Source organism: Jaculus jaculus, chromosome 15 (genome assembly GCF_020740685.1).
Source record: "Jaculus jaculus isolate mJacJac1 chromosome 15, mJacJac1.mat.Y.cur, whole genome shotgun sequence".
Classification (NCBI taxonomy): domain Eukaryota; kingdom Metazoa; phylum Chordata; class Mammalia; order Rodentia; family Dipodidae; genus Jaculus; species Jaculus jaculus.
The window spans coordinates 67288005-67315572 of NC_059116.1; the positions used below are offsets into that span (position 1 = coordinate 67288005).

The window sequence follows — 27568 nt, forward strand, 5'->3', positions numbered from 1 at the left end:
CTATTCCAATTCTTCCTGCAGAAAATGTAAAACTATCCAGTAGGTGAGTCCCCAGCCACTGCAAATGAACTCTGGATGGATTTACCACTTTGTGCATCTGGCTTCACATGGGTATTAAAGTCAGGCCATTAGGCTTTCCAGGCAAGTGCCTCAACCACAGAGGCATCTCTTCAGCCCAAAAGTATTTTTTAAAAAGAAAGAAAAGATTTAGAGCCTCTTGCTCAGTTTTCAGACACAAAACAATTTGTGAATTTTACACAGAGTCTGAAGGGTAGGCCAGGTGTCCTTGAGGAAAGCCTGTATCCCATCAGCACATCCTAAATCTTCCTCTGAGGTTTCTCTGAAGGCTCCAGAGTTGATTTACATGAAGGTCTGTGCATCGGGAAAGGAAATACCTAGAGTTTGGGGATTGTTCGATGCTTGACCTGAATGATGATGTGAATCCCAGAGGGACCCAGAAGAACACTGTGGCCCAGAAGCCACAAGACCTTACTACATTCAGGTAACAGATGCATTGTAGTGCAAGTCAGACCCGAATTAGAGCAAGACATCCAGACACTCACCGACTGGATAGTTTTCCAGTTTTGGCAGGAAGAATTGGAATAGTGACCACTGACCACTGACAGTCCCTCACTTTTTCTCTTCAACCCATGGAGATACGGTCATTATTGTGAGAAGGGTTAAGTGCGAGCCCCTCAAACTTCCATGCCTCCCAAGAGTGTAAGTCAGAAGCAGGTACATTTTTTTCATTGGCATGTGTGTGGTGTGTGCTCGTGTGTGTATATGTGTTTGTGTGCATGCGTGGGTGTGTTAGGTAGATGTGAAGGCAATAGGTCAATGTCGGGTAGTTTTTCCAATCCCTCTCCACTTTGCTCTTTGAGGAAGGGGCTCTTGCTAAATCTACAGCTCACTGATTCAGCTTCCAAGCAAGCCCCAGGGATTCCCTGTCTCTACCTCCTCAGCTCTGGGATTACAGGTGCATTGCCATGACACCCAACACTGTTTTATGTGGGCGCTGGGGATCCAAACTCAGGTTCTCACATTTGCACAGGAAACACGTTGCCTACTGAGCCATCTCCCCAGCCCACCGGAGCAATATTTTATCTACGGAGGGACTGAAAAAATTAATGCTGCCATCAAACACTTGAAAGACATACAGGTAGTGATATCACCTGCTCTCGTCACATCTCCCCTGAGCCTGGTAAATTTGGCCTATGCAAGAATCACATGGATCTTAAGAACGGTGAGTGTTTCTGTAACCTGAATGAAGTGGTGACTGAAGTCCAGGTACTGTCCTTGATGAAAGAATGGGTGAGTATTACTGTAACCTGAATGACATGGAGACTGAAGTCCAGGTACTGTCCTTGATGAAAGAATGGGTGAGTATTACTGTAACCTGAATGACATGGAGACTGAAGTCCAGGTACTGTCCTTGATGAAAGAATGGGTGAGTATTACTGTATCCTGAATGACATGGAGACTGAAGTCCAGGTACTGTCCTTGATGAAAGAATGGGTGAGTGTTACTGTATCCTGAATGACATGGAGACTGAAGTCCAGGTACTGTCCTTGATGAAAGAATGGGTGAGTATTACTGTATCCTGAATGACATGGAGACTGAAGTCCAGGTACTGTCCTTGATGAAAGAATGGGTGAGTATTACTGTAACCTGAATGAAATGGAGACTGAAGTCCAGGTACTGTTCTTGTTGTCCTGTCTGGAGACAATTAGTGTGCCCCTTTGCACTTGCTTTGCAGCTACTGGTCTGATTGTCTCTTCATACTGTTGTGAGGAGACAACCAGAAACAATTTCCTCTTACTTGTTGGGGATAGCAATATAACTTTGGCTCTTATTCTGCAGAGATCTTGATTGTTTTGACATTCAGAAACTTCTTCATGAATGACACTACAAGGAATGGAGCCGATGTTTATGAAGTAGCATGTATCTTAGGGGCCTTTATAAGATACATGTGAACTAGAAGGGGGAACACAATCTCTCCCAATTAAAAGGCCTACTGCCTCAGAAAGGCTACTGGAGATTCAATTATCATAGATATTCAATTATCATTCTTCCCAGGTGGAATTGAAGTGGTTGTTCCCTGGACCACCTACAACAGAAAAAGAGGAAAAGTGCTTCTAGCCATTGTATATTTGGGTAGGGGTCAACACATGCCACATTTCAGTGTACCTCTTGGACCCATGCAGAATAACCTGTTAGGCCACTAGGTTCAAGTAGAAGTGAGGAATGGGCAAATATGAAGCAGGGATAAGGCATTATATCACTAGAGTCTTACCAGTCAGCAGGCCCAGTGAAATCCAGCACCTTTATGGAAAAAAGGAACAGTACATGGACTCTCACGCAGAACAATCAGACAATCATAGCACCAACCTCTAGGATTTTGATTAAAACTACGCCTCACTCTGGACCTATTTTTCTTTTAAGAATAACTTCTATCTTACTACCAGCCTTAGGTGGGCTAATGCCTAACTCCTGTACGTGGAGTGACTGTGTGAGTTAAGCTTCCCGTCAGGAACTACGTGCTGTAGGACTCACCCACCTGTAACGCTGTGTGTGCAGCAGATGTGGTATTATGCCAACATTGCAGCCATGGGCACCTTTGGCTTGGCTGGCCAGCTGTGAAGCTTGCAGCGTCCCCTGCTGGTTAAGAATGTTGATGACTTTTCTCCCCAAACACGATGCATAGCTCTTTCCAGCATCATGACAGCTGGTCAACAGGGAGGAAGCTTCCAGCTCTAGATGCTGTACAGTCTTTGGGTTAGAGCAATATGCCATGTTTTATCTACCCCCACAGCCACAGTGGATGAGTTCTGGAGTCAATGGGTGGAAGTGGATCGGTTCACTTTTTTTTTTTTTAACTCCCCTGTTAGCTCTCTATTAGATCTAACAATGCATTCATGGAATTTTTGTGTCTCTTTCTGACTATCTTGACCTCTGCTCATTTGGAAGTCAGAGTCCCCAAAGACCAACCACTCGACAGGGGACACACCAATGGTTCCACCAGGAAAAACCACCCAATGGACAAGGTCTTTTGTCACACTTTACAGAGAAGAAAAATGCACCTGGAGACTCTGTGAGAAGGACAATCTCTGCGAGGGGCTTCTGGAAAATGCATTTTGGGTAATATTGCAAGAGTTTTGATCCTGTCACGTTTATTTAGGAAGAGAGAAAACAGTCATATATACTGCTTTTGATTTATTTGCTTGTCTAAATGGAAAGAAAAGGAGAGGGTTTTAAGGTCAGTAGAAGCAGACCTATCTTTTCCAGCCTCTGAGGTACTTGAAGCAGTTACAGAGAAAATCGTCTTTGTTATTTTGTCTGCATAAGTTATAACATATGGCTAAAATAGAATAGGACTTCTGGACTGAACAAAGTTAATATCACATCAGTTTCTTACTCCTTCGAGTCATCACTTGGGTTTATGTTATATTCTTAGTAATTGTATTAGTTACTTTTGAGTAGCTGGGACCAAAATTCCTGAGAGAATAACTCAAAGGAAGAATTATTTTGGATCAGAGTTTCAGAGACTGCAGGCCACACAGTGTTTGGCTCAGTTGATCCTGGGCCCATGGTGAGGCAGAACAGCATGCTATGGGACCCGTGGTGAAGGCTGCTCACCTCACGGAGGCCAGGGAGCACAGAAAGGGATATCGGAATGTGCCTGGGACGAGATACAATCCAGGAACAAACCCACAGTGACCAGTTTTATCTAGCTAGGCCCCACATCCTAAAGTTTCTACAGCCTCCCAAAACACAACCACCACCTGGGCTTCACTAGGTCTTCAGCACATGATCCTCTGGTGAACATTTTATATTGAAACTAGAAGAATTGGGGCTGGGAAGATGCCTCAGTGGTTAAAGCTGCTTGCTTGCAAAGCCTGCTGGCCCAGGTTCAATTCCCAAGCTAATCATGTAAGCCAGATGAAAAATGTGAAGCAAGCATCTGGTGTTTGTTTGCAGTGGCAAGAGGACTCAGTGTACACACACACGCACACACACACACGTGTGCACATGTAAATAAATAAAATTTCAAAAACTTTAAGAATAACTATATATTTTACCTAATTCCTAAACAAAGGGCCAAGTTGTGTCATTAAAACATTTCTTTTTCTTTCTTTTTTTTTCTTGGTGTGTGTTCCTGTTCTAGTATTGAAGCTAAATGCATGGGCTGTAGGAGACTGACTCCTGGGCTTTGAACCCTGGCTTGGTGAATTTCTAGCTCTGTGATATTGAACAGGTCAATTAACTTTTTTTTTTTTATTTATTTATTTGAGAGTGACAGAGAGAGAGAGAAAAAGGCAGAGAGAGAGAGAGAGAGGAGAGTGGGCGCGCCAGGGCTTCCAGCCTCTGCAAACGAACTCCAGACGCGTGCGCCCCCTTGTGCATCTGGCTAACGTGGGTCCTGGGGAGTCAAGCCTTGAACCGGGGTCCTTAGGCTTCACAGGCAAGTGCTCAACCGCTAAGCCATCTCTCCAGCCCTCAATTAACTTTTATCTGTAAAATAAGGAAAGTAGCAATGTCTTCTGGGATGCTGTCTGTAAACTAAAATAAGAGAAGGTATGTAAAGTTCTTAAATAGTGCTGCCTCACAGTTAGCACGTATGTTAACATTATGGTTTGGCAATTCTTGCTCCGAGGCTGCTTTCCAGGATTATAAACGCTGTCGCATTCCCTCTCTCTCTCTCCAGCCCTCCCGCAGAGCACCTCTGACCAGCTCTCTATTCCCTTGCGTCAGTCCCCTGCCATGCTCGAGTCATACGCCAAAGCTCTAGGTCCCTTCTCAAGTGACTCCATTTGGAAATAGGGCCTCTAAGGGTATAAAAGTTATGCAAGGCAGTAAAGGTAAGGCCTCATCCCCTGGACTGGTGACTTTTTTTGTTTGTTTTTGTTTTCTTCAAGGTAGGGTCTCACTCTAGCCCAGGCTGACCTGGAATTCACTATGTCGTCTCAGAGTGGCCTTGAACTCATGCTGGGATTAAAGGCGTGCACCAGCATGCTCCGTCCCCGGATTGGTGACTTTATAAGAAGAGACAGCATAGATGTGTCTCTGTAGGGCACAGAGCAAAGGCCACCTCTTGTGAGGATACTAGAAGACAGTCATCTACATACACCCCAGGAAGAGAGGTCTCCTTAGACACTGGCCTTGGCATCTTCATCTTGAACTTTTAGTCTATAATACCAGGAGAAGGTCTTGGAGTTAAGCCAGCAATCTATGATATTTCATTATGATGGCCCTAGAAGGCTGATACAGTAATGTCATGCATTTTCATAATTTAAATATTCAATAAGAGACAATGTGGTAGTGCTTAGCCATCCACTGTGTGGAAGTTTATTTCCTATGGTGTGTAACTGCAGGAAGTCATATACACCCTTGGCAATGTTTACCCCGAGTTTACTTTGACAATAACTAAGATTTTCCTACAGAGTTTATTGGTGCCTCACTGGGTGCCTTGGGAGTTTGAGGCCAGCCTGGATTACACAGTAAGAGCAGATCTCAAGACAAGAATGTATGGAGGCCCATGCTGACACCCAACATACAGACATCCATTGTCTTTGATGAACTTTCAGTTTTTACTTTCTGCTTTTTTTTGAGGCCATCACAAGGTTTGTGGGAATAGAACCAGAGTGAGTCACTGATAAGAGTCTGGGCTGGTGTCACCTTCATGTCCTGTGTAGCCCTCCAAGTCCATCAGGAGCAGGATAGCATTGCCTGGAGTTAGTGTCCCTGTTACTGTCTGAGGATGCCCAAAGCCCTCCCACAGGTTTCTTTGATACCAGCTTCCTTCTGAGTCCCTCCTGTGTGGGCCGGATTTATATTCAGAGTTGCTTTTCAAACCCTACAACCACTCCAAGCATTCACAAGTAAAATCATCTTTTTTTTTTAAATTTTATTTTAGAGAGAGTTAGAGTGAGAGAGACTTGGTGTGCCAGGGCCTTTGCCACTGCAATTGAACTCCAGATGCTAACGCCACCTAGTGGGCATGTGAGACCTTGTGCTTGCCTCAGCTTTGTGCAACTGGCTTACTTGGGATCTGGAGAGCTGAACATGGGTCCTTAGGCTTCACAGGCAAGCCCCTTAACCACTAAGCCATCTCTCCAGCCCTCTTTAAGAAATAATTTTATTTATTTGTTTGGAGAGAGACAGTGAATGAGAATGGGTATAACAGATCCTCCAGCCACTGCAAAGGAACTCCAGACACATGCACCACTTTGTGCCTCTGGCTTTAAGTGGGTACTGGGGAGTTGAACCCAGGCTTTTAGGCTTTGCAAGCAAGTGTCTTTAACTGCTGAGCCATCTCTTCAGCATAGCATCATCTTAATGGAAGTGTCAGGATTCATGGAAGCTCTGGGGAGGTGCAGCCCAGCCTTTGAATTTTCCTTTCCACTTCGGTATCTTCTCTTCTTCCTCCAGATTTCCCCAGGAATTCTCTTCCTTCTATGTCCGTGAAAAATTCAGCTGGGTTCTAGGCCCAAATCTGCAAAACTCCATATTAGATGTTTACAGAAAACAGTCTTCCATTTCAAGGCAGTGTTGCTTACAAATATATTGTAAAAATACCCTCAATCTAATGTGTAAGACATGGATATTATTACACATGACATATGGATGACATGCGTGGTATGACTATCATCAATACATGAACAAATAAGCAGTATTGTTTCTTATTGTTATCATGCTAGTACTAGTAAAAGCAATGCAGTGAGAATTGTCTTTGCTTCTTTCAATTCAGCCATTGACTACTGAAAACCTGGAATTTATTGTTCAATGTTTCCTATGTGTAGGGTGTTCAGAATCTGGAAGTTGGGGTTATGTGAAGCACCTAATTTTATTATTTTTAGTTATAATTATTATTTTGAGTTTTCAAGGTAGGGTCTCACTCTAGCTCAGGTTGACCTGGAATTCACTGTTGTGGTGGTTTGATTCAGGTGTCCCCTGTAAACTTAGGCATTCTGAATGCTAGATTCCCAGCTGTTGAGGATTTGGGAATTAACATTTCCTGGAGGCAGTGCTATTATTGGGGGTGGGCTTAAGGGTCTTACATACAGTTTACCCTTGCCAGTGTTTGGCACACTCTCCTGTTGCTATTGTCCACCTTATGTTGGCCAGGGGGTGATGCCCACCCTCTGCTCATGCCATCATTTCCCCCTGGCATCATGGAGCTTCCCCTCATATCTGTAAACCAAAATAAACCCTCCCCCCCATAAAAAATTAAAAAAAAAAAAGCTGTTCTTGGTTGGGTGATTTCTGCCAGCAATGCGAACCTGACTGCAACAACTATATAGTCTCAGGGTGGCCTCGAACTCACGCCAATCCTTCTACCTCTGCCTTCCAAGTGCTGTGATTAAAGGCGTGCGCCACCATGCCTGGCTGCGCCTAACTTTAAAACTATCAAGGAACAATGGCTTTTCAAATCCTTTATTAAAACTTTGAACATCATTATTAAAGAATAACCACTGTGCGAGAAAAAAAGAGACACACACACAAAGAGAGAGAGAGAGAGAGAGAGAGAGAGAGAGAGAGAGAGAGAGAGAGCATATGAATATAAAAAAGTTTCTTAGACACCACACTAACTTTTGGGATGATAAAATAAGACGTGACTGCTACGTGTTTTGAGCCTAAGTGAACCGCGTAAAATATGTAAAGATTTATGCAGGGTGATCAATCACAGGAGCGAGAGCACTCGTTGAAGGGTGCCGCATTAGGAGCAAAACTTCACCCCTGGGGAGCTGTGACCGAGCCCCTAGTGGGGCGCTGGAGGTGGGCTGGGGGTGCTGACCATTCGGAAGCCCGGGGAGGGGGGGTCCCTTCCCGGGAAGCTCGCGCCGCGCCGCCCCTCCGCCGCCGTCCACGCCCCAGCCGCCCGGGAGGCGGAGGCAGGGCGTGGGGGGGGGGCGGGCGCTGTCCCCGCCCGTCGCGACCCATCCCGTCCTCCCCGGCGACCTTTTTTAAAGCGTGGCGGGCGACGACCGGGAATGGTGAGCGTGGCTGCCGAGCGAGCGGCGCTCCGAGCTCCCGGGAGCGGCGCCCAGGCTGTCCTGCCCCGGCCGGCTCCGGGGCTCCCCGCCGCCCCCCGCGCGCGGGCCATGCGCCCCGGCTAGCGCGCCGCCGCCGGGATGGGCACGCTGCGCCCGCCGCCGCCCGCCGCCGCCGGGATGGGCACGCTGCGCCCGCCGCCGCCCGCCGCCGCCGGGATGGGCACGCTGCGCCCGCCGCCGCCCGCCGCCGCCGGGATGGGCACGCTGCGCCCGCTGCTGCTCGCCGCGCTCTGCCTGGCCGGCCCCGCGCCCGCCCGCGCCTGCCAGCTGCCCTCCGAGTGGAGACCCCTGAGCGAGGGCTGCCGCGCCGAGCTGGCCGAGATCATCGTGTACGCCAAGGTGCTGGCGCTGCACCCCGAGGTGCCCGGCCTCTACAACTACCTGCCTTGGCAGTACCACGCCGGCCAGGAAGGGCTCTTCTACTCCGCCGAGGTGGAGATGCTGTGCGACCAGGCGTGGGGCAGCATGCTCGAGGTGCCCGCCGGCTCCCGGCTCAACCTCACCGGCCTGGGCTACTTCTCCTGCCACTCCCACACGGTGGTTCAGGACTACTCTTACTTCTTCTTCCTCAGGTGAGCCCCGGGGGGCCTGTGCCACCTGCGCCACCTCTGAGGGGGTGGAGCGACCTGGCGGTCACTGTTACCTGCGGCCGGGAAGGATCGCTTGGAACTACGATCTCCCTTCGGATCTTGTGTCTTTGCTTCCTTATCTTCTGCTCGATCTGGTCCCTTTAAGAAGAACTTGACCGCCCCTGGCCCCTCGCTAAGTCTACTTAAAGTAGAGGCACGATTTTGGGGTCCTGTGCACACAGAGGCGTTAAAGCCCCCCCCCCCCAATAAAAAGTCAAAGTACCTTCCCTTTTCTTTGGGACAGGGACTCCCATTGGCTTGGAACCTGGGATCCTCCTGTCAGCGCAGGGATTTAGGGCTTGTGCCTTTTGACTTCGCTCTTTTTAAACTGGCTTTGGTGGGAGCAAAGTGGGGTGTTGTGAAAAACAACCTTTGAAATCAGTTGGGATTCTCGCTGTAGCCTTCCTAAGTGATTTTTTAAAAATGTATTTATTTATGTATTTGACACAGAAAAGTGGTTGGTGGGCGTGGTGGGGGGGGAGAGAATGGACATGCCAGCGCCTCCAGCCACTGCAAAGGAACTCCAGATGCGTGCGCCCCCTTGTGCATATGGCTAATGCGGGTCCTTTGGCTATGTAGACAAGCGTCTTAACCCCTAAGCTATCCCTCCAGCCCCTAAGTGATTTTCTGAGTGAGTTACTTGTCCTCACCCTTTCCCCTCATTTCCCCAGGTCTCACCTGCATAAAGTGATACTGAGTTTTGCATGGAAAGCACCTGAGCAGCCTAGCTGTTTACTTTTTAAAATCTTTTGAGAGAGAGAGAGAAGGAGAGAGAGAATGGGCACACCAGGGCCTCTAATCACTGCAAACAAACCCCAGACGCATGTGCCTCCTTGTGCAGCTGGCTTACGTGGGTCCTGGAGAATCAAACCTAGGTCCTTGAGCTTTGCAGGCAAGCACCTTAACCTCTGAGCCATCCCTCCAGCCCAGCCTAGCTGTGTAATCCCCACCCAGTCCTCTCCTAGCTGCTTCAGCGCCAGAACTGCTGGGGGTAAGGTAAGATCCTGGGTCTCAGGGCCTTGGAGACTACAGAGGTGGCTCAGGCAGTGGACCCCCTGAACCTGGACAACAACAGTCTTGTGAGGACCATGAAATTGGCCTGTGGTTAGCATGGAATGCATCTGCCAACGCATTTCATCAGTTCTCATTGACTGCAATAGGGGCATAGAAAGCAACAGGTGAAATCAATCCTAAATCCCACAGCTGCTCCCGATTCAATTCACACTGTTAGGGAACACAGAAGAGACATGGACAGGCACTCTCAGTGAGACTTTGGGATAGTAACTTAATCCAAAGTGTCCTGACTAACAATAGTCCCAGTATTTTTGAGTTCCCATTACTCTGACCAAAAAAAAAAAAAAAAAAAAAAAAAATTGGTAAGTTCCAGAGAGGGGTGCTCCTCTGCTCTCAGGCACACGTGTTTTTAATATCAAAGGCAGGCGGTCTAAGTTTAGAATACATGTCTTGCCTTGTGTTGGCCTGGGTGGTTTAGCTAGATCAGTATTTTTTTTTTAATTGCCTGAAAAGTATAGAGTCTAAATAAAGCCAGCTGGGACTCTGAGAATACCCTTCTTAATACAGAGAAATTTAACTGAGGTTTCTCATGTTTTTATTTAGGGAAATACTGAGAACCCAGCTATAAAAGTATTTGACAACACTTTTTTGTTTTTTCCAAAGAAAAAGTACTTGAGCAGATTTTTTTTTTTCTTTTCCATTTGGTGTGTGTGTGTTTCTTAATCATGAGATGTTTTGTCCAGTGGCTGCGCCATGGTCAGCCAACTCTTTCATCTTTTGCTGTGACATATTTACAAAAAGTTAACATAGACATACAGAGCCAAACAATAGATTTTCATTACCCAGGGCTGTCTTGCCCTGACATGTGCTAACAACTGCATATACATCACTCTTCCTTTGTTACTCTGGCCCAGTGGATTAGAACACTCCTTCCCCCGTGTCCCTGTGTGTGTTAGGAGGGAGACGGAATGGCCCTGGAGACTGTCTAGGGAGCCTGCTGGACTCCTTTTGCCCATAGTATTAGTTACTTGCTGTGACAAAACTAACCCAAGTTCAACTTCAAGGAGGAAAGCTTTATTTTGGATCAGTTTCCAAGAGTCCGTCCACGGTAGCATGGGTCTGTACATTTAGAACACCATGGCAGAGGAAGCTCATGGAAGAAGGTGCTCACTTCATGACAACAGAAGCAGAAGCAATACAGGAAGGGGCCAGTGCAGGCTACAGCTCCCAAGGACATGCCCTCAGTGACCTAATTCCCCAGGTGGGCTCCCGGCCTACTTGAAGTTTCCACAACCTTCCAAAATAGCACTGCCAAGGTTGACACGTGAGCCTGTGTGAGGCATTTTTTTTTTAATATTTTATTTATTTATTTGAGAGCGACAGACACAGAGAGAAAGACAGATAGAGGGAGAGAGAGAGAATGGGCGCGCCAGGGCTTCCAGCCTCTGCAAACGAACTCCAGACGCGTGCGCCCCCTTGTGCATCTGGCTAACGCGGGACCTGGGGAACAGAGCCTCGAACCAGGGTCCTTAGGCTTCACAGGCAAGCGCTTAACCGCTAAGCCATCTCTCCAGCCCTGTGTGAGGCATTTTGCATTCAAACCACAACATCTGGACTGTTATCTCCACGTCTCCTGTCCTTGCTCTTTCCCGACTTCTTTATCTTTTTGACAAGCAATATAGAATCTGTAAAATATAGAATCTGTAAAAGTTTCACCCATACTTGCACTACATTCACTCAGTGCCAAGTGTTGATTTCCTGATGTTTTGTAATGCAGTCCTTAGGATATGACCAAGAAAGTAGGTTATACTACTATAATCCCCTTGTAACAGTTGGACGACCAAGAGAAGTTCAGAAACTCGTTTCCTGTCGTGCAGAGGATAAGGCATGTTGTAACCACCTTCTCACCAGGAAGGGACACTGCTTACAGAGGGAAGACCCCTGGAAGATTCATAGACGAGAATGTATGCCCAGGGGTGGGAGGGCATTACCATGAAATAATTTTTGTAATCATGGAAGTTGTTAATAAAAAAATTCAAGCCAGGCGTGGTGGTGCACGCCTTTAATCCCAGCACTTGGGAGGCAGAGGTAGGAGGGTTGCCGGGAGTTCGAGGCCACCCTGACACTCCATAGTGAATTCCAGGTCAGCCTGGGCTAGAGTGAGACCCTACCTCGAAAAACCAAAAAAAAAAAAAAAAAAATTCAAGCCTGGAGCCAGAGAGATGGTTTAGTGGTTAAGGCACTTGCCTACAAAGCCAAAGCACTTGGTCCAATTCCCCAGGACCTATGTAAAGCCAGATGCACAAGGTGGCGCATGCATCTGGTGTTTGTTTGCAGTGGCTGGAAGCCCTGGTGTGCCTATTCTTTCCCTCCCTCTCTCCCTCTTTCCCTTTCTCAAATAAATAAAAATAAAATATTAAAAAGAATGCTCACATATGCTTTGAAGATCATAGACAAGAATACACACACACACACACACACACACACACACACACACACACACTTTTCCTCCCCCTGCCCAAGCTCATTTTTTTTTGACACCCTTAGGTTAGTCTCGAGCAGTGTACAACAAAAAAACATATAGAAGGACTAATTGTAGAACTCCCTTCTGGAGAAATATACTAGACATGATGAAATTGGCAAGACTATCTCTGTTGTGACTATTTTTTTTCTGTATGTGTGTTTAATTTTATTTTTAACATTTTCATTCATGTATATAATGTATTTTGATCAGATTTATCCCCATTACCATACTTATCCCCCTCCCACGAAAATCCTTCTTCCTTGTGATGAATTCCCTTCCTATTTTCATATCTCTCTCTCTCTTGTGACCCACTGAATTAAATAAAGATGGCTTTCATGAGCATGGGTGGGAGATTAATTTTTGGAGTGTGGATAAATTACCAGTGACTGCACCACTTACTGCCAGTAGCTACCCAGGAAAGAGTGGGGTCTTATGAGCTCCCACCCCCCGGGGTAGAGTGTTGATGGGTCAGTCCGGTGCAGTGAACCTGCCCAGCTGCTGTGAGTTTGTGAGTGTAGCAGCCATGCTGTATCCAGAAAACATCATTCCACAGCATTTCTTCCCACCCTCTGGCTCTTATGTTCTTTCAGTTCCCCTTCTGCAAGGTTCCTTGAGATTTGGAGGGGGGGGTCATCCCATTTGATGCAGAAATCTGATTTCACTTTATTATAAAAGTCCTGGAAGAATTGGGAATAGAAGCACTGTATCTCAGCATAGTAGAGGCTATATAATACAAACCTCTGTGACTCTTTTTTTTTTAAATATTTTCTGTTCATTTTTATTTATTTATTTGAGAGTGACAGAGAACAGAGAGGGAGAGAGAGAGAGACAGGGAGAGAGAGAATGGGCGCGCCAGGGCTTCCAGCCACTGCAAACGAACTCAAGACACTTGCACCCCCTTGTGCATCTGGCTAACGTGGGACCTGGGGAATCGAGCCTCGAACTAGGGACCTTAGGCTTCACAGGCAAGCGCTTAACCGCTAAGCCATCTCTCCAGCCCCTCTGTGACTCTTTTTTAAAAAATATATTTTATTTGTTTATTTGAAAGAGAGAATATGGGCATGCCAGGGCCTCCAGCCACTGCAAACGAACTCCAAATGCATGCGCTTCCTTGTACATCTGGCTTACATGGGTCCTAGGACATTGAACCAAGGTCCTTTAGCTTTGCAGGCAAATGCCTTAACAACTAAGCCATCCCTCCAGCCCCCTCTGTGACTCTTAATTGATCCTGGCTCCCCTCTCCACCGTGGTCTCACCTACATCTCTTTTTTTGTTCTCCTCCCCTTTAGGATGGATGAAAATTATAACCTCTTGCCACATGGAGTCAATTTCCAAGACGCCATCTTTCCAGATACACAAGAAAACAGAAGGATGTTTTCCAGTCTATTTCAGTTTGCTAACTGTTCCCAAGGGCAGCACCTGGTGACATTCTCCAGTGACTGGGAGGTCCAGGAGGACAACAGGGTAAGAGTGTCATAGCATATCGATAGCGTAGCTATATCGTGTGTGAGGTTTGTGATTAGAGGCGTCAAGCTAACTCTTCCAAAGCACGTGTCGTCCGCGGCCTCGCTCCCAGTGTGACAAAAGCTGCTCCTAGACTTGGACGCTTTCATATTTGGAAAGGGGTTCTTCACAGGATGCGGGGATGAGCCGGCATGAAGGCTGGCACACTGTGCCTCATGTTCTTTTTCTGCTCAAGGAAGACAGGAGTGATGTCTATACAGTAGACACAATGATTTAAACACAGACAAAATGTAAACCTGGTGGCCTAATGCTGCAAGGAGTAAGTGTTCGGTGCCCGTTAAGCTGTGTGGCTGTTCTTGTTGTTGGCAGCTAGGAATGAATTGGCAGAAGGGCTCAAGCAAATGAAGTCAGACTTAACACTTCAGAGGTTTCAATTGTGTGTGTGCGTGTGCGTGTGTGTGTGTGCGTGTGCGTGCAGGTACATGAGGCTGGAGGATAACCTCAAGTGTTGTCCACTTTTTTTTTTTTTTTTCTTTTGAGGTAGGGTCTCGCTCTAGCCCAGGCTGATCTAGAACTCACTCTGTAGGCCCAGGCTGGCCTTGAATTCATAGTAATCTTTTAAAAAATTATTACTTATTTTTGACAGCTTCCATAATGATAGACAATAAACCTTGGTAATTCCCTCCCTCCCACTTTCCCTTTGCAACTTCACTTGCCATCATACGCCTTCCCCCCTCTCAGTCCATCTTCTATTTTTTTTGAGTATTTTTTTGTTCATTTTTATTTATTTATTTGAGAGTGACACACAGAGAGACAGAGAGACAGAGAGAGAATGGGCACTCCAGGGCCTCCAGCCACTGCAAACGAACTCCAGACGTGTGCGCCCCCTTGTGCATCTGGCTAACGTGAGGCCTGGGGAATCGAGCCTTGAACCGGGGTCCTTAGGCTTCATAGGCAAGTGCTTAACCGCTAAGCCATCTCTCCAGCCTGCCGTCTCTTTTATTTTGATGTCATCTTTTTCTCTGTTATGATGGTCCTGTGTAAGTAGTGTCAGGCACTGCGCGGTCATGGTTATCCACGCCCTCTTGTGTCTGGAAGAGTGTACTGTAAGCAGTCCTACCCTTCCTCTGGCTCTTACATTCTTTCCCACACCTCTTCCACAATGGGCCCTGAGCCTTGGGAGGTGTGATAGAGATGTTTCAGTGTTGAACACTCCTCTGTCACTTCTTCTCATCACTATGAGATCATCACTCTGAGTCATCCCAAGCTCACTGCCATCTGAAAAGAGAAGCTTCTCTAACCAAGAGTGAGAGTAGCATTGATATATGGGTATGAACATGAAGAGCACTGCTCACCACGCAGTTTGGTGAGCATAGAATATACATTTAGCCAGACCCCAGCAGATGTTACACCCCTAGGGCTCATGACTTCCCATCCTTAGGTTCTCAGTGTCAGGTGTGTATTCCCTCTTGTGGAGCAGGCCTCCAGTCTGATTAGAGAGGGGTTGGTTTCCCCCATAACAGACATGCCACTATTGCACCTGTTGGCTTGTTTGGCCTGGCTGGCCAAATTGAAGGATTGCAGTGTCCCCTGTTGTTTTATCTCCATTGGTGATTTTTCTCTCTCCCATGGAACTGCATGCAGTGTAGCTTTTTCCAGCTTTCTGTCAGCTGGTTTACACAGAGGTTTTCAGCTCAGCTCCCACAGGATTTCTCAGTGACCTTGAAGCCCAAGCATGTGTACACTTCAGCAATAGGGTCTTACCATCTGTTCCTGGTGGGAAACCAAGAGTCTTGGCAATGACCAGTAATGTTTTGGGGGCATCAAGGACCTCCCTGGCCAACAACTCACTGGAAGGTAATCTTCTTACCTCTGCCTTCCAAGTGCTAGAATTAAAGGTGTATACCACCACACCTGCCAACCCACCTTTTAAAACAATATATTTGGCTTATTTAATAGAAAGAGAGAGAGAGAATCAGATAGAAAGAGACAGATAGAGAGAGAGAATGGGTACACCAGGGCCTCTAGCCACTGCAGATTCCAGACTTGTGTGCCACCTTATGTATCTGGCTTACGTGGGTCCTGGGGAATTAAACCTGGGTCTTTAGGCTTTGCAGGCAAGCACTTAACTGCTAAGCCATCTCTTCAGCCCACCCATCTTTAAAATTTATTTTACTTTTATTTATTTATTTTTAAGGTAGGGTTTCACTCTAGCCCAGACTGACCTGGAATTCACTATGGAGTCTCAGGGTGGCCTTGGACTCACAGTGATTCTCCTACCTCTGCCTCCCAAGTGCTGGGATTAAAGGTGTGCGCCACCATGCCCACCACTTTTGTTTATTTGTTTGAGAGAAAGAGAGAAAGAGGGAGAGTGAGAGAGAATATAAATGGGCATGACGGGGCCTCCAGACACAGCAAATGAACTCCAAATGCATGCACCCCTTGTGCATCTGGTATATCTGGGTACTGGGGAATAAAACTGAAGCCTTTTGGCTTTGTAGGCAAGTGCCTTAACCACTGAGCATTCTCTCCAGCCCACCACCCACCTTTTTTTGAGAGAGGGTTTCTCTCTGGCCTGGAGCTTGCCATGTAGACTAGACTTGCTGGCCAGCAAACCCCAGTGGGTTCATGGCCCATCACTCCCTGCCCTCCATTAAAGATGCTTGTAGGGTTCTAAGACAGACCACTGGAGAAAGTTCTGATGTGTTGTCATGGTAAAAGTTCAGTTGTCAACTTGATTCAGCTCAGAAATCAAGTGAGATACATGCCTGACTAATCAGCAAGAGCTTTTCCTTCTGGGTTAAGGAATCGATTTAGATGCATCACGTGGCTCCCTTCTTTCCACTCATGTGTGAGGGGTTTGGAGGAAGTGGCGTGGCTTATGATAACTACCTTGTCTTCTGCCCAGGGCTCCTGCCCCAGAGAGGGCGTTTCTGGACGGTGCTCTTGAGAAGCTACTCCTGTGTTAGACAAGGGTGTCCAGCCAGGGGGAATTCTTAATTCCTTCATACTGTCAAGAGGTTTCTTCCTTAGCTCTGCACCATTGATGGTAGTCTTGTATCATCTACACCCATTCTGTACTTTATCAGAATTTTCTGCAAGTGTGTCCTGTGGTTTGTTCCCAACATGGTTCTGAGTACCTGCTTATTTCTCTTTTTTGCATGTATACGTGGTGTGGCTGTGTGAATGCATACTCGTTTGTGGGGGCATGCGTGCACATGGGGGTGTGGAGACTGCAGATCCATGTTGGGTGTCTTTCTAAACCACCTTAGTTTTCACTCTCCACCTTTGAGACAAGGTTGTTCCTTGAACCTAGAGCTCATGGATTCAGCCTGACTAATTTGCCAGTAAACCATAGAGATCCTCTTGTCTCTGCCTCCCCAGTTCTGGGATTGCAGTTGCCTACTGCTGTGCCTAGATTTTGTGAGGGTGCTAGAGATCTAAGCTCAGGTCCTCATGTTGGTAGCATTTTGCCAACAAAGTCATCTCTCCAGCCCCTTGTTTCTGCCTTCTTCTTAATTAAAAAATTTTTTTGTTCTCTTTTTCTTTTTTTTTTTTTTTTTTTTTTTTTTTTTAAGGTAGGGCCTCACTCTAGCCCAGGCTGACCTGGAACTCACCCTGTAGTCCCAGGCTGGCCTCGAATTTATAGCGATCCTCCTACCTCTGCCTCCCGATGCTGAGATTAAAGGTGTGTGCCACCACGCCTGGGGTTAAAAATATTTTATTCACTGGGCATGGTGATGCACACCTTTAATTCCAGCACTTGGGAGGTGGAGGTAGGAGGATTGCTCTGAGTTCGAGGCCACTCTGAGACTACATAGTGAATTCAGGTCAGCCTGGGCTAGAGTAAGATCCTAACTCAAAAAAAAATTTTTTTTAAGATAGTTTATTTATTTATTTGGAGGAGAGAGAGAGAGAGAGAGAGAGAGAGAGAGAGAGAGAGAGAGAAGGGATGCACCAGGGTCTCTAATTACTGCACATAAACTCCAGATGCATACACCAGTTTGTGTACCTGGCTTTCCATGGGTACTTGGGAATTGAACCCAGGTCACTAGGCCTTGCAGGCAAGTGCCTTAACCACTGAGCAATCTCTCCAGCCCTTTTTTGGGGTGGGGGGGCTTGTCATATAGGGTCTTGCTCTAGGCCAGGCTGACTTGAAATTCACCATGTAGTCTCAGGCTGGCCTCTAACTCACAGTGATCCTCCTCTACCTTCTCAACCTTTACTGTCATGTTGTCCACATCACACTGAATTAGATGTAGCATGCCTGAGATTGAGCATTCCAAGCTTTAGTCATACCTAGTATATTCCAAATGCAATCTCTTTTAGGATTAGCTTATTTTGTGGGAGCTTTGCTTATATAACTAGACTCATGCTAGCAAGAGATCTGTGTCAAGAGATCAAATATTATTCTAAAAATATTTGAGTAGCTTAGCTCCAAACTCTTTAGCTGCATAACTTATTAGCCTCATGGTCACATAATGGAGCTATTAACATTTGTTTGGAATTAGAGTTCCCATCACTTGAATAAAATACAACAATAGGGCAGTGGAGAATAGTTTCAGTGTGAAGGCAGGTCTATTTTTGTGGTTCAGATGTTGATCTTGGGGAGAATTCCTTTTCCTTCCCCTTAAATCTCTTGGATAATGAAGTGTGTGAGTGCTGGACACGTGGAGGAAGACCCAGAACTGGAGGGGCGGGGAAATGATCACTCTCAATTACTGTTTTGCTATGTAGTCAAACTTCAAAACTCAGTTTGGGGCACTCTGAACTTTCCATTTTTATTCTCTGCCCACCTCAAAAGAGACCTCATTGGAGCTCCATGAAATTAGCTCATTATTTTATTTTTATCTTTTTTTTTTTTTGTGAGAGTATATCACAGTACATCTCAGGGTGGTTTTGAATTTGTTACATAGATTAGACTTACCTTGAACTCATGTGTGTGCATGCGTGCACACATGCACGTGTGTATGTGTTCACGTGCATGAGCTCAGGTGGGCACGTGTGTACGTGTTCGTGTGTGTGAGCTCAGGTGTGTACATGCCATGGTGTGTAGGGGGGTTAGAGGGTGATCTCGAGTATTTGCCCTGGCCTTCTACCTCATTTGAAGCGGGGTGGCTCATTGTTCCCTGCTCAGTTCACCAGGCTTGCTGGCTCTGGAGTTTGTGGTGGATTGTCCTGTCTGTACGCCCCATCATGCCCTGGGAGCACTGGAATGCCAGACACCTGTTACATCGTCTGGCTTTATGTGGGTTCTAGGATCTGAACTGGATGCTCATACTCGCACAAATGCTCTGTCCCCTAAGCCATGTCCCTTGCCCTGACTTTGAACTCTTGATCCTCAGGTTTCAGCCTCCTAAGTCCTAAGACCACAGGCAAGTGCCACCACTCCTGGAAGCTCATTATTTAACAATTTCACTGGAAACTAACATTACATTTAGAGAGCTACGTCGTGCTCTTGGGATATTATCATAGAATGTGCAGTGATTGAAACAGGTGTGAGCAGACAATTACACAGGGATTATTAGGCATAACTTGCTTCCTTCAAAAGAAACAAGGAAAAAAAAAAAACCTAAAACCAAGCAAACACACCTGTCTTTTCTGTGGGAAGGTAACCACTGAGCCATCCATCCTCCCCAGGATATACCATGCCAGGTCAGGAATGTTCTCCATTTTCCTTCAACCTGAGGAGGAGTCAAAATTGTTATTCAGGTCACCTTTTCCCCCTATTGGGAATAGGAGTTAGGAATATTTGTTGGTGAGGACACACTCATTCTTCACACTTTCTGAGATGTTTGTGCACGGCCCTGTGCTTCACACAGACACCTTTCCCACCGGGCTGTAGGTGACAGATCCTGTGGGTCGTTGGCCAGCTCCTCTGCTCCTTGCCATTGAGGCCATTGCTGCTCAAACTTCTGCTCAGCCAGTGCCTGAATCCATCCATCCAGGCTCTAGGTGTGAAGGGCACGTTTCATTCTCTCCCCTGGAAGTTCCCACTTTCTATATCTAGATTGCAGAGTTGACGTGGAGGTTAAGGGGTGGAACGACAGGCACACTTTAGGTAGGGCTGTTCAACTCCATGGTCAGGAGCAAAATCCTCCCACACTCTGGTTCCTCTCCAGAGCCTCGCCTGCAAATATCCCCCCCACCCTTCGTTACCAGGAACACGATCTTGCTTTCAAAAGTTGCCAAGAAGTCAGTAGTGTCGCTAAGTGCTCAGCGCCTCTCCGGTTTGTTGTCATGGTGTTAATGGGGCTCTTAGGGGATTTTTTTTGGCATATCAGACTCTTCGCTGGCAGGATCCTCTGCTCTCTGGCCAAGGACATTCTTCCTTCCTCCTCTTTTTTTTTTTCTTGTTGGGTGAGTGTAACAGTCAAAACAGAAGTTGGATATTTTTCCTTCTCTGCCAGTGCTGTCCCTGAGGACCAAGACCTGGCCCGACCCGACTTACATCAGTCTGTCATAAAATGTCATGGGATTGAAATAAAATCCGTGAGGGTCAGACTGTCCTCATGATGTCTTTTCCTTGTTTGGAGTTGGGAGCAACGCCCAAAGGACGATGCTGTCTTTGTCTAAGGCACCCTGGAAGGCGTAAGCTCCTCACCCAAAGCCCCGAATTGGCTCCGCTCTTTCCGAGGAAGGCCTTTTCCTTTCTTATGGCTCAAGAGGCTCATAAGCAATGGTTGTTGTAAGGAAGTAATCAGAGCATGTGGTGGGATATATGAAAATATGAAGAGTTATGCAAGGACTCATTATTATTGTAAATTGGCCATTTTTTCAAATTTTTATTAGCATTTTCCATGATTATAAAAACAATCCCATGGTAATTCCCTCCCCCACTTTCCCCTTTGATAAATTGGCCATTTTTAAAGTCTTTAGGGCTGGAGAGATGGCTTAGCGGTTAAGCGCTTGCCTGTGAAGCCTAAGGACCCCGGTTCGAGGCTTGGTTCCCCAGGTCCCATGTTAGCCAGATGCACAAGGGGGCGCACGCGTCTGGAGTTCGTTTGCAGAGGCTGGAAGCCCTGGTGCGCCCATTCTCTCTCTCCCTCTATCTGTCTTTCTCCCTGTGTCTGTCGCTCTCAAATAAATAAATAAAAAATGAACAACAACAAAAAAAATTAAAGTCTTTAAAAATGACATTGTGGCCAGGAGTGGTGGCGTACACCTTTAATCCCAGCACTCGGGAGGCAGAGGTAGGAGGATCACCTTGGGTTTGAGGCCACCCTGAGACTAAGTAGTGAATTCCAGGTCAGCCTGGACTAGAGTGAAGCCCTACCTCAAAACAAACAAAACAAGTGTGCAAGGCTGCACATGCACACAAGGTGGCACACACACCTGGAGTTCAACTGCAGTGGCTAGAGGCCCTGGCATGCCAATTCTCTTTCTCATTAAAAAATTACAAAAAAAATAAATTCATTCATTAACATATTTAGAAAAAGATTTCCCTGGGTGAAATCCTCATGGATTATGGCCTGGCCTTCGATAAAGGCCTTGGTTCACACTTCCTTCTCTTTCCCTTTTCCTCCACTCCTGCTGGTTGAGCACAGGTTTCCTGTATATTTACCCCTTCTGCTGGCCCTGTGAGGCCATGCGTCCTCTTCTCCCTGGGAAAAATATAAACTGTCAGTACGTGCATCTTGTTGAGCTACCTCTTCCACAATTCACTTGACTGACACATCTGAGCCTAGCCTTATTCTTGGTCAGGGGTCCCCCCCCCCCAACAAAAGTGTATATCAATACCTGACCAAAACACCTTAGAGGAGTAGAGGTTTGTTTTGGGCTTGTAGTGGGGGGGGGGTCTCTCAAGTCCTTCTTGGTGGGGTGGCTCTGATAACGACAGTAAAGAGGTAGGTATTCATATTACAGCAGACAGGAAGCAGGCTGGAACCAGGGGTGGTATCATGGGTATAACCTTCAAAGACCCATTCAAGTACTTTTTATCAGCCAAGCACCACCTTCTAAAGTCCACAGAGCCTTCAAAACAGTGTCACAAGCTGGGGACCACACATTTAGCACATGACTTTGTTGGGGATATTTCTAACACAAATCACAACACAGTGGCTTACTCGGTAGGAATGAACCACACACAGGACAGACAAGAGCCACAAGGCCATCTGCTAGGATAAACAAGTTTCCCATAAGAGAAACATATGGTCACAGGCCATACACTTGGCAATGAGGCCACCCTCCGGTATTAGAAGTAGCCCATGAAAGGTACATGGTAAACACCCACAACCACATCCTTGGAGCGCCATCAGAGCAGAAACAGAAGTTACAGCCACTCTTCAGTGACACAGCTATAGGCAAGTGGTTTTTTTTTTTTGTATATGTGGTATGCATGCATGTATGTAGGCATGTTTTTCTGTGTGAGCACATGTGTGGTTGGGTCCCCACATGTGTGTGTGCATGGAGACCAGACCTCAACGATGGGTGACTTCCTCAACTTCTTTCCACATTATTCTTTTAGGCTGGGTCTCTTGCTGAGCCTACGGCTCACTCTTCAGCTAGACTAGGTATCCAGTGAGCCTCAGGGGTTCCCTGCCTTCCCCTCCCCTGTGCAGGGAGCACAGGAGTATAACACCATGTCTGAACTCAGGCCCTCGAGCTGGCTCTCAAGCATTTGACCGGCTGAGCCAGCTCCCTATTCCCCATTTCTTTCAATCCCCAAAGAGCTCTTGAATTAGGCCGTTTCTCTCTGTCCCTGTTGTTTCTACCCCAGCGAACATCGGTCAGGCGCCCATGCACAAAGCTCTCACTGCATCACACAGACTCTCCAACCCCATCCATCTGAGATTCCCACTCCGGTCAGTTTGATCTCTTCAAAATGCAAATGTGAGGGGCTGGAGAGATGGCTTAGCGGTTAAGCGCTTGCCTGTGAAGCCTAAGGACCCTGGTTCGAGGCTCGGTTCCCCAGGTCCCACGTTAGCCAGATGCACAAGGGGGCGCACGCGTCTGGAGTTCATTTGCAGAGGCTGGAAGCCCTGGCGCGCCCATTCTCTCTCTTTCCCTGTCTGTGTGGTTCTCAAATAAATAAATTAAAAAAAATTTCTTAAATGCAAATTTGATCCTATCACCCCTTCGTTCAAAAGATCTAAGATTTCCCACTGCTGTTAGGACAAAATCTGGAACCTCGTCAGTATGTATTAAGCCGTGCATAGCCCAGCTCCAGCCAGAATTCTTGCCTCATCCTTCCCACACACTCCCTTCATTCTAGACGCAGGGCTAATCTTCAGCCCATGAACACTGCCAATCCCAACTTAAACTAGGATGCCTCTTTGCCCCCTAGTATCAATTCATCAGAAAAAGTTTTTTCTTCCCCTTCAAGTCTAAACAAGGCACCAGGTCACATTACTTTTTAAGCTGGAACAATTGCCTCCATTTAAAACTATGAAATGACCTTTGGCTTGTGACCTTTCCAGAGACAGTTGCAAGGCTCCATGCTTGGCCTTGGGCTTGCTATGTTGCCCAGCACAGTCTTGAACACCTGATCCTCTGCCCTCCACCTCCCAAGTGTTGAGACTACAGGCATGCACCATCAAATCTAATCGTTGGGGATTGAACTCTACCATAGTATTTTTGATTATGTGATCTTTCAGTAGCATTTATCAGGGCTCTAAGCTTTATGATATCAAGGCCTTTGTATTTTTCTTTTTTTTAAAATATGAGTTTTAATTTATTTGAGAGAGTGAGAGAGAAAGAGGCAAAGAGAGAGAAAGAGAAAGAATGGGCATGCCAGGGCCACTAGCCTCTGCAAACGAACACCAGACACATGCTCCACCTTGTGTATCTGACATACATAAGGTCCTGGGGAATTGAACCAAGGTCCTTTGGCTTTGCAGGCAAATGCCTTAACCGCTAAGCCATCTCTCTTTTGTATTTTTCTAAACAGTGAATCTATAGCATCTATCACAGTAGTTGTCTCAACGTAGGTGCTCAAATATTTGCTGATTTGACTCAGTAGTGAGGCGTGCATGTAAATGAGCTACCTGTGATACTGCACACATCAGCACTCTTTGTAATGATATAGCAGAAACAACCTAAACCCCACCGCTGGGGAATGTCACCGGATGAAATATAGTGCAGCCGTCTAAGGCCGCTTCATACGCCTTGATGTGGAAAGATTCTCAAGGTCCACTGTAGATAAGGCAAAGTGGAACCAGGGACATGCATCTCGCTGCGCTTATATCAAAGACCGCACTTGCGGCATGTTTGCTGCAGTTTCCATTGCATCGTTGGGATAAAACGCCAAAAGCTGCTGGAGGGAGCTGGGGAGACAACTCAGCAGCTGAATTCCCTTGTTCACAAAGCCTGCAGGCCCAGGTTCGAGTCCCCTGTATCCACTTAAAACCAGATGCACACAATGGCATATGCATCTGGAGTTTGTTTGCAGCTGTAAAAACAGCTGATGGGAGGAAAGGATTTATTCTGGTTTATAGTTTCAAGGGGAAGCTCCAGGTAGGCAGGGGACAGCATGCCCTGAGAAGAGGCTGGACTTCACCTCTGCCACAGCAGGTGGAAAACAGTGGCAGGTGAGTGATCCACCCTAACACTGGCAAGCTAGGGCTAAGGAACCTCAAGGTCTATCCCCAGTGACACCCCTTCCGTAGCAAAGCTCTGTCTCCCGAGTTGTCATCAGCTGGGGACCAGCCATTCAAAACACATGAATTTAGGGGCATATGATCCAAACCACCATCAACCTGGGGCTGGTTGTCAGGCTAGCAGTAAGATCAGTTCATGTCGTCACTTCCTCTGCGATTTCTCCTGGGCCGTGGCAGATGTGGTCGAGGCAGCGCGTCTCGGGTTGGGCAGTCAGTTAACGTCTTGTCTTATCGATGGATGGTGATTCTCCTCCATTTTCTCTGCCATCTATAAAATAAAACAGATTCTCCAAACAAGAGCGAGAGCAGTCACTGAGGGAGTTCTCATTGTGGGCTTGAAGCAGGTGATCATGACTTTGAGTTCCACGTAGATACATGTGACAAAGAGTGGCTCCCACAGCACATCCTCTAAAATGTATGTGGGCAAGTGTGTAGGCCAGAGGTCATCATCCCAGTGTCTTCCATTTTTTAAAATTATTTATTTATTTATGAGAGAGAGAGAGAGAATGAGAATGGGTGCGCCAGGGCTCCAGCTACTGTAAACAAACTCCAGATGCACGCACCATCTTGTGCATCTGGCTTACGTGAGTCCTAGGGAATCAAACCCCGGGGTCCTTTGGCTTTGCAGGCAAACGCCTTAACTGCTAAGCCATCTTCTCCAGCTCTCCCACCCCAGTATCTTCTTTCATTACTCTCTATCTTATTTATTGAGACAGGGTTTCTCACTGACGCTCTAGGGCTCACAAGTTCAGATATGCTAGTCAGTCAGCCTGGCCTGGGGATCCGATTTTGCCTGCCTGTCAAGTGCTGGGATGGCAGACATGTGCCACCGGGCTTGCGTTTACATAGGTTCGGGACTCAGATCCTTTTGTTTGTGTGACAAGTGCTTTGTCACCTGAGCCACTGTCCCAGCCCCACACATCTTTGCAGTCCATGTGATATGTGTGGGCCCCATGGACAAGCCTGTGGCTTGTCTTTTTTGTCTTTTTACCTTCTTAGTCACAACAAAAGCTTTAAATCTGTATAAAGACTAATTTACCAATTCTTTTTCTTTTCTGGGTTATGCTTTAGTTATAATCTAAGGCCCCTTATCCAAGCTCACAAAGGTATTTTTTTTTTCTTGAAGGTTTCTATTTTTATGTTTTGTATTTAGATCTATGATATGTTTAGTTTTTACATTAGTTCTGAAGTTGACGTGTCTTCTATTTGTTTTTCAAGGTAGGGTCCCACTCTAGCCCTGGCTGACCTGGAACTCATTTTGTAGTCCTAGGCTGGCCTTGAACTCAGTGATCTTTCTACCCCTGCCCCTTGAGTGCTGGGATTAAAGGCATGTGCTACCATGCCTGGATGAAGTTGACATTTTGATAATCATACAGATGATTATCCTAACACATTTATTATCAGAGCTTGCTTTGTGGTGCTGAGGAGTGAGCTTTGTGTCTTGCACATGCTAGGCAAGCATCTGCCACTCAGCCACATCCCAGTCTCCAGTGCGATTTATTAAGACTACCAGCCAGGTGCGATGGCACACACCTTGAATCCCAGCACTTGGGAGGCAGAGGTAGGAGGATTGCTGTGAGTTCAAGGCCAGCCTGGCTACTGAGTGGGATCAAGGTTAGCCTGAGTTAGAGTGAGACCCCTATCTTGGGAAACCAAGAATCAATCAATCAATAAGACTCTCCTACCCCTATTGAATTGACTTTGTATTTCTGTCAAAATTGATTGATCATCTATATGCCTATCCTTTTAATCAAAAGCATACTTATTATCTTGGTTATGTAGTAAATTTTGTATCAGCCATTATAAATCTTTTACCTTTATAGTTTTTTATTTTCAAAATTATTTGAGCTGTTGGTTTCCTACATAGGCTGTGTGCCACTATTGCACAGGCGTGTACTTCTTGCCCAGCTGGTTAATTTCATTACTTGAAGGATCTCCTGATTATTCACTCTGTTGGCAACTGTTCCCCCCCAGCAGTACACACTGCACACGTTCTAGCCTATGAGGGCTAGCCAGAAAGAAACTGGTTTACCTTTCAGTTCCAGCATGGTCTCTCACTGTCCTGTGACTGCAGGCTGTGGTATCTTCAGCAATAGAGTCTTACCTTTTAACTCTGGCAGGTAACCAACTGCCTTGGCAATGGTCTACATTATTTGGGGAACCTCATGTGTCTCCCTGACCAATAGCTCACTGTGGGGGCCAACTGAAGTTTGGCCCTGGGATTTACCAGCCTAAGTGCATGGTTTTAGGATTAAGCTTTCTCCACCCTCTGTGGGGTTCTTCTGACCAGGGCCACCTGCCCCTTATTGAGGGTTACACTTTGTATAACACTATCTAGGAGAGAGGTTTCTGTGGTACCGATCCATGTTGTCATTGGTTTTGTGTAATTCCCCTCCACCTTCCCTTCCCCTAACCCCCAAGACCCTTCCACCCTCTATATTCTTTCTTTCCTTCTTTTAGAAAGCCCCCTCACAAACATAGCCAAAGGTGTATGTACACATATATAACTTATTTGAGAGAGAGACTGAGAAAGGGAGAGGGAGAGAGAATGGGCATGCCAGGGCTCTAGCCACTGCAAACAAACTCCAGACACATACGCCCCTTTGTGCATCTGGCTTATGTGGGTCCTGGAGAGTCAAACCAGGGTCCTTTGGCTTTGCAGGCAAATGCCTTAACTGCTAAGCCACCTCTCCAGCCCCTCCAAAGACATTTTAATGATGACTATGAATCCTTTTAAGTTGACAACTGTGATTAACCTTCCTATGGTTCCCGACTACATGAAGCTGATGGTGCTATGGTTCTGTGCTTGGTCTCCTGCCTCCCAAAACTTAGAGAAACAGTTTAAAGGAAGACAGGTTTCTTTTGGCTCAGAATTTCAGAGGTATCAATCCATGATCACTTAACTCATGTATTCCTGGTCACACAGATGTGAACTCATCGTGTCAAAGCATTTCACTGCATGGTGGGTAGAAAGCAAAGAGACGGACAGGGCTCTTTCATGGGACAACATTCAGGCCCCAAGGACATGCCTCTAGTGACCTACTTCCTCCATCTGTGTCACACCTTCTAAGACGTTTGCCTCTCCCAAAGTGGTACCATAGCCCAATGATCGAGACTCAACACAGGAGCCTGTGGGAGAGTCATGATAGTAGATCCATAACGGCATGCTCGGGATGGGAAGTGTGAATGGAGGACGTTGTTGAGCGCAGACTACGGCAAGCTAAGGTAAGATAGGTGAGCTGGGCCTGATCCCTGAGAGCTTTCCAAGGATGAGGGCTTAGGTGT

General features: G+C 46.6%; 1 protein-coding gene across 1 annotated transcript in view; it reads left to right on the forward strand.

Moving 5' to 3' along the window:
- The first annotated feature begins 8132 nt into the window (after positions 1-8132).
- The window catches only part of Ccdc3 (coiled-coil domain containing 3), a 105578-nt gene continuing 86142 nt past the window's right edge, over positions 8133-27568 (forward strand). The window contains exons 1-2 of the mRNA XM_004662336.2: positions 8133-8626; positions 13511-13685. Of these exons, the coding sequence (XP_004662393.2) occupies positions 8133-8626; positions 13511-13685 (669 nt within the window). The remainder of the gene's footprint in view (positions 8627-13510; positions 13686-27568) is intronic.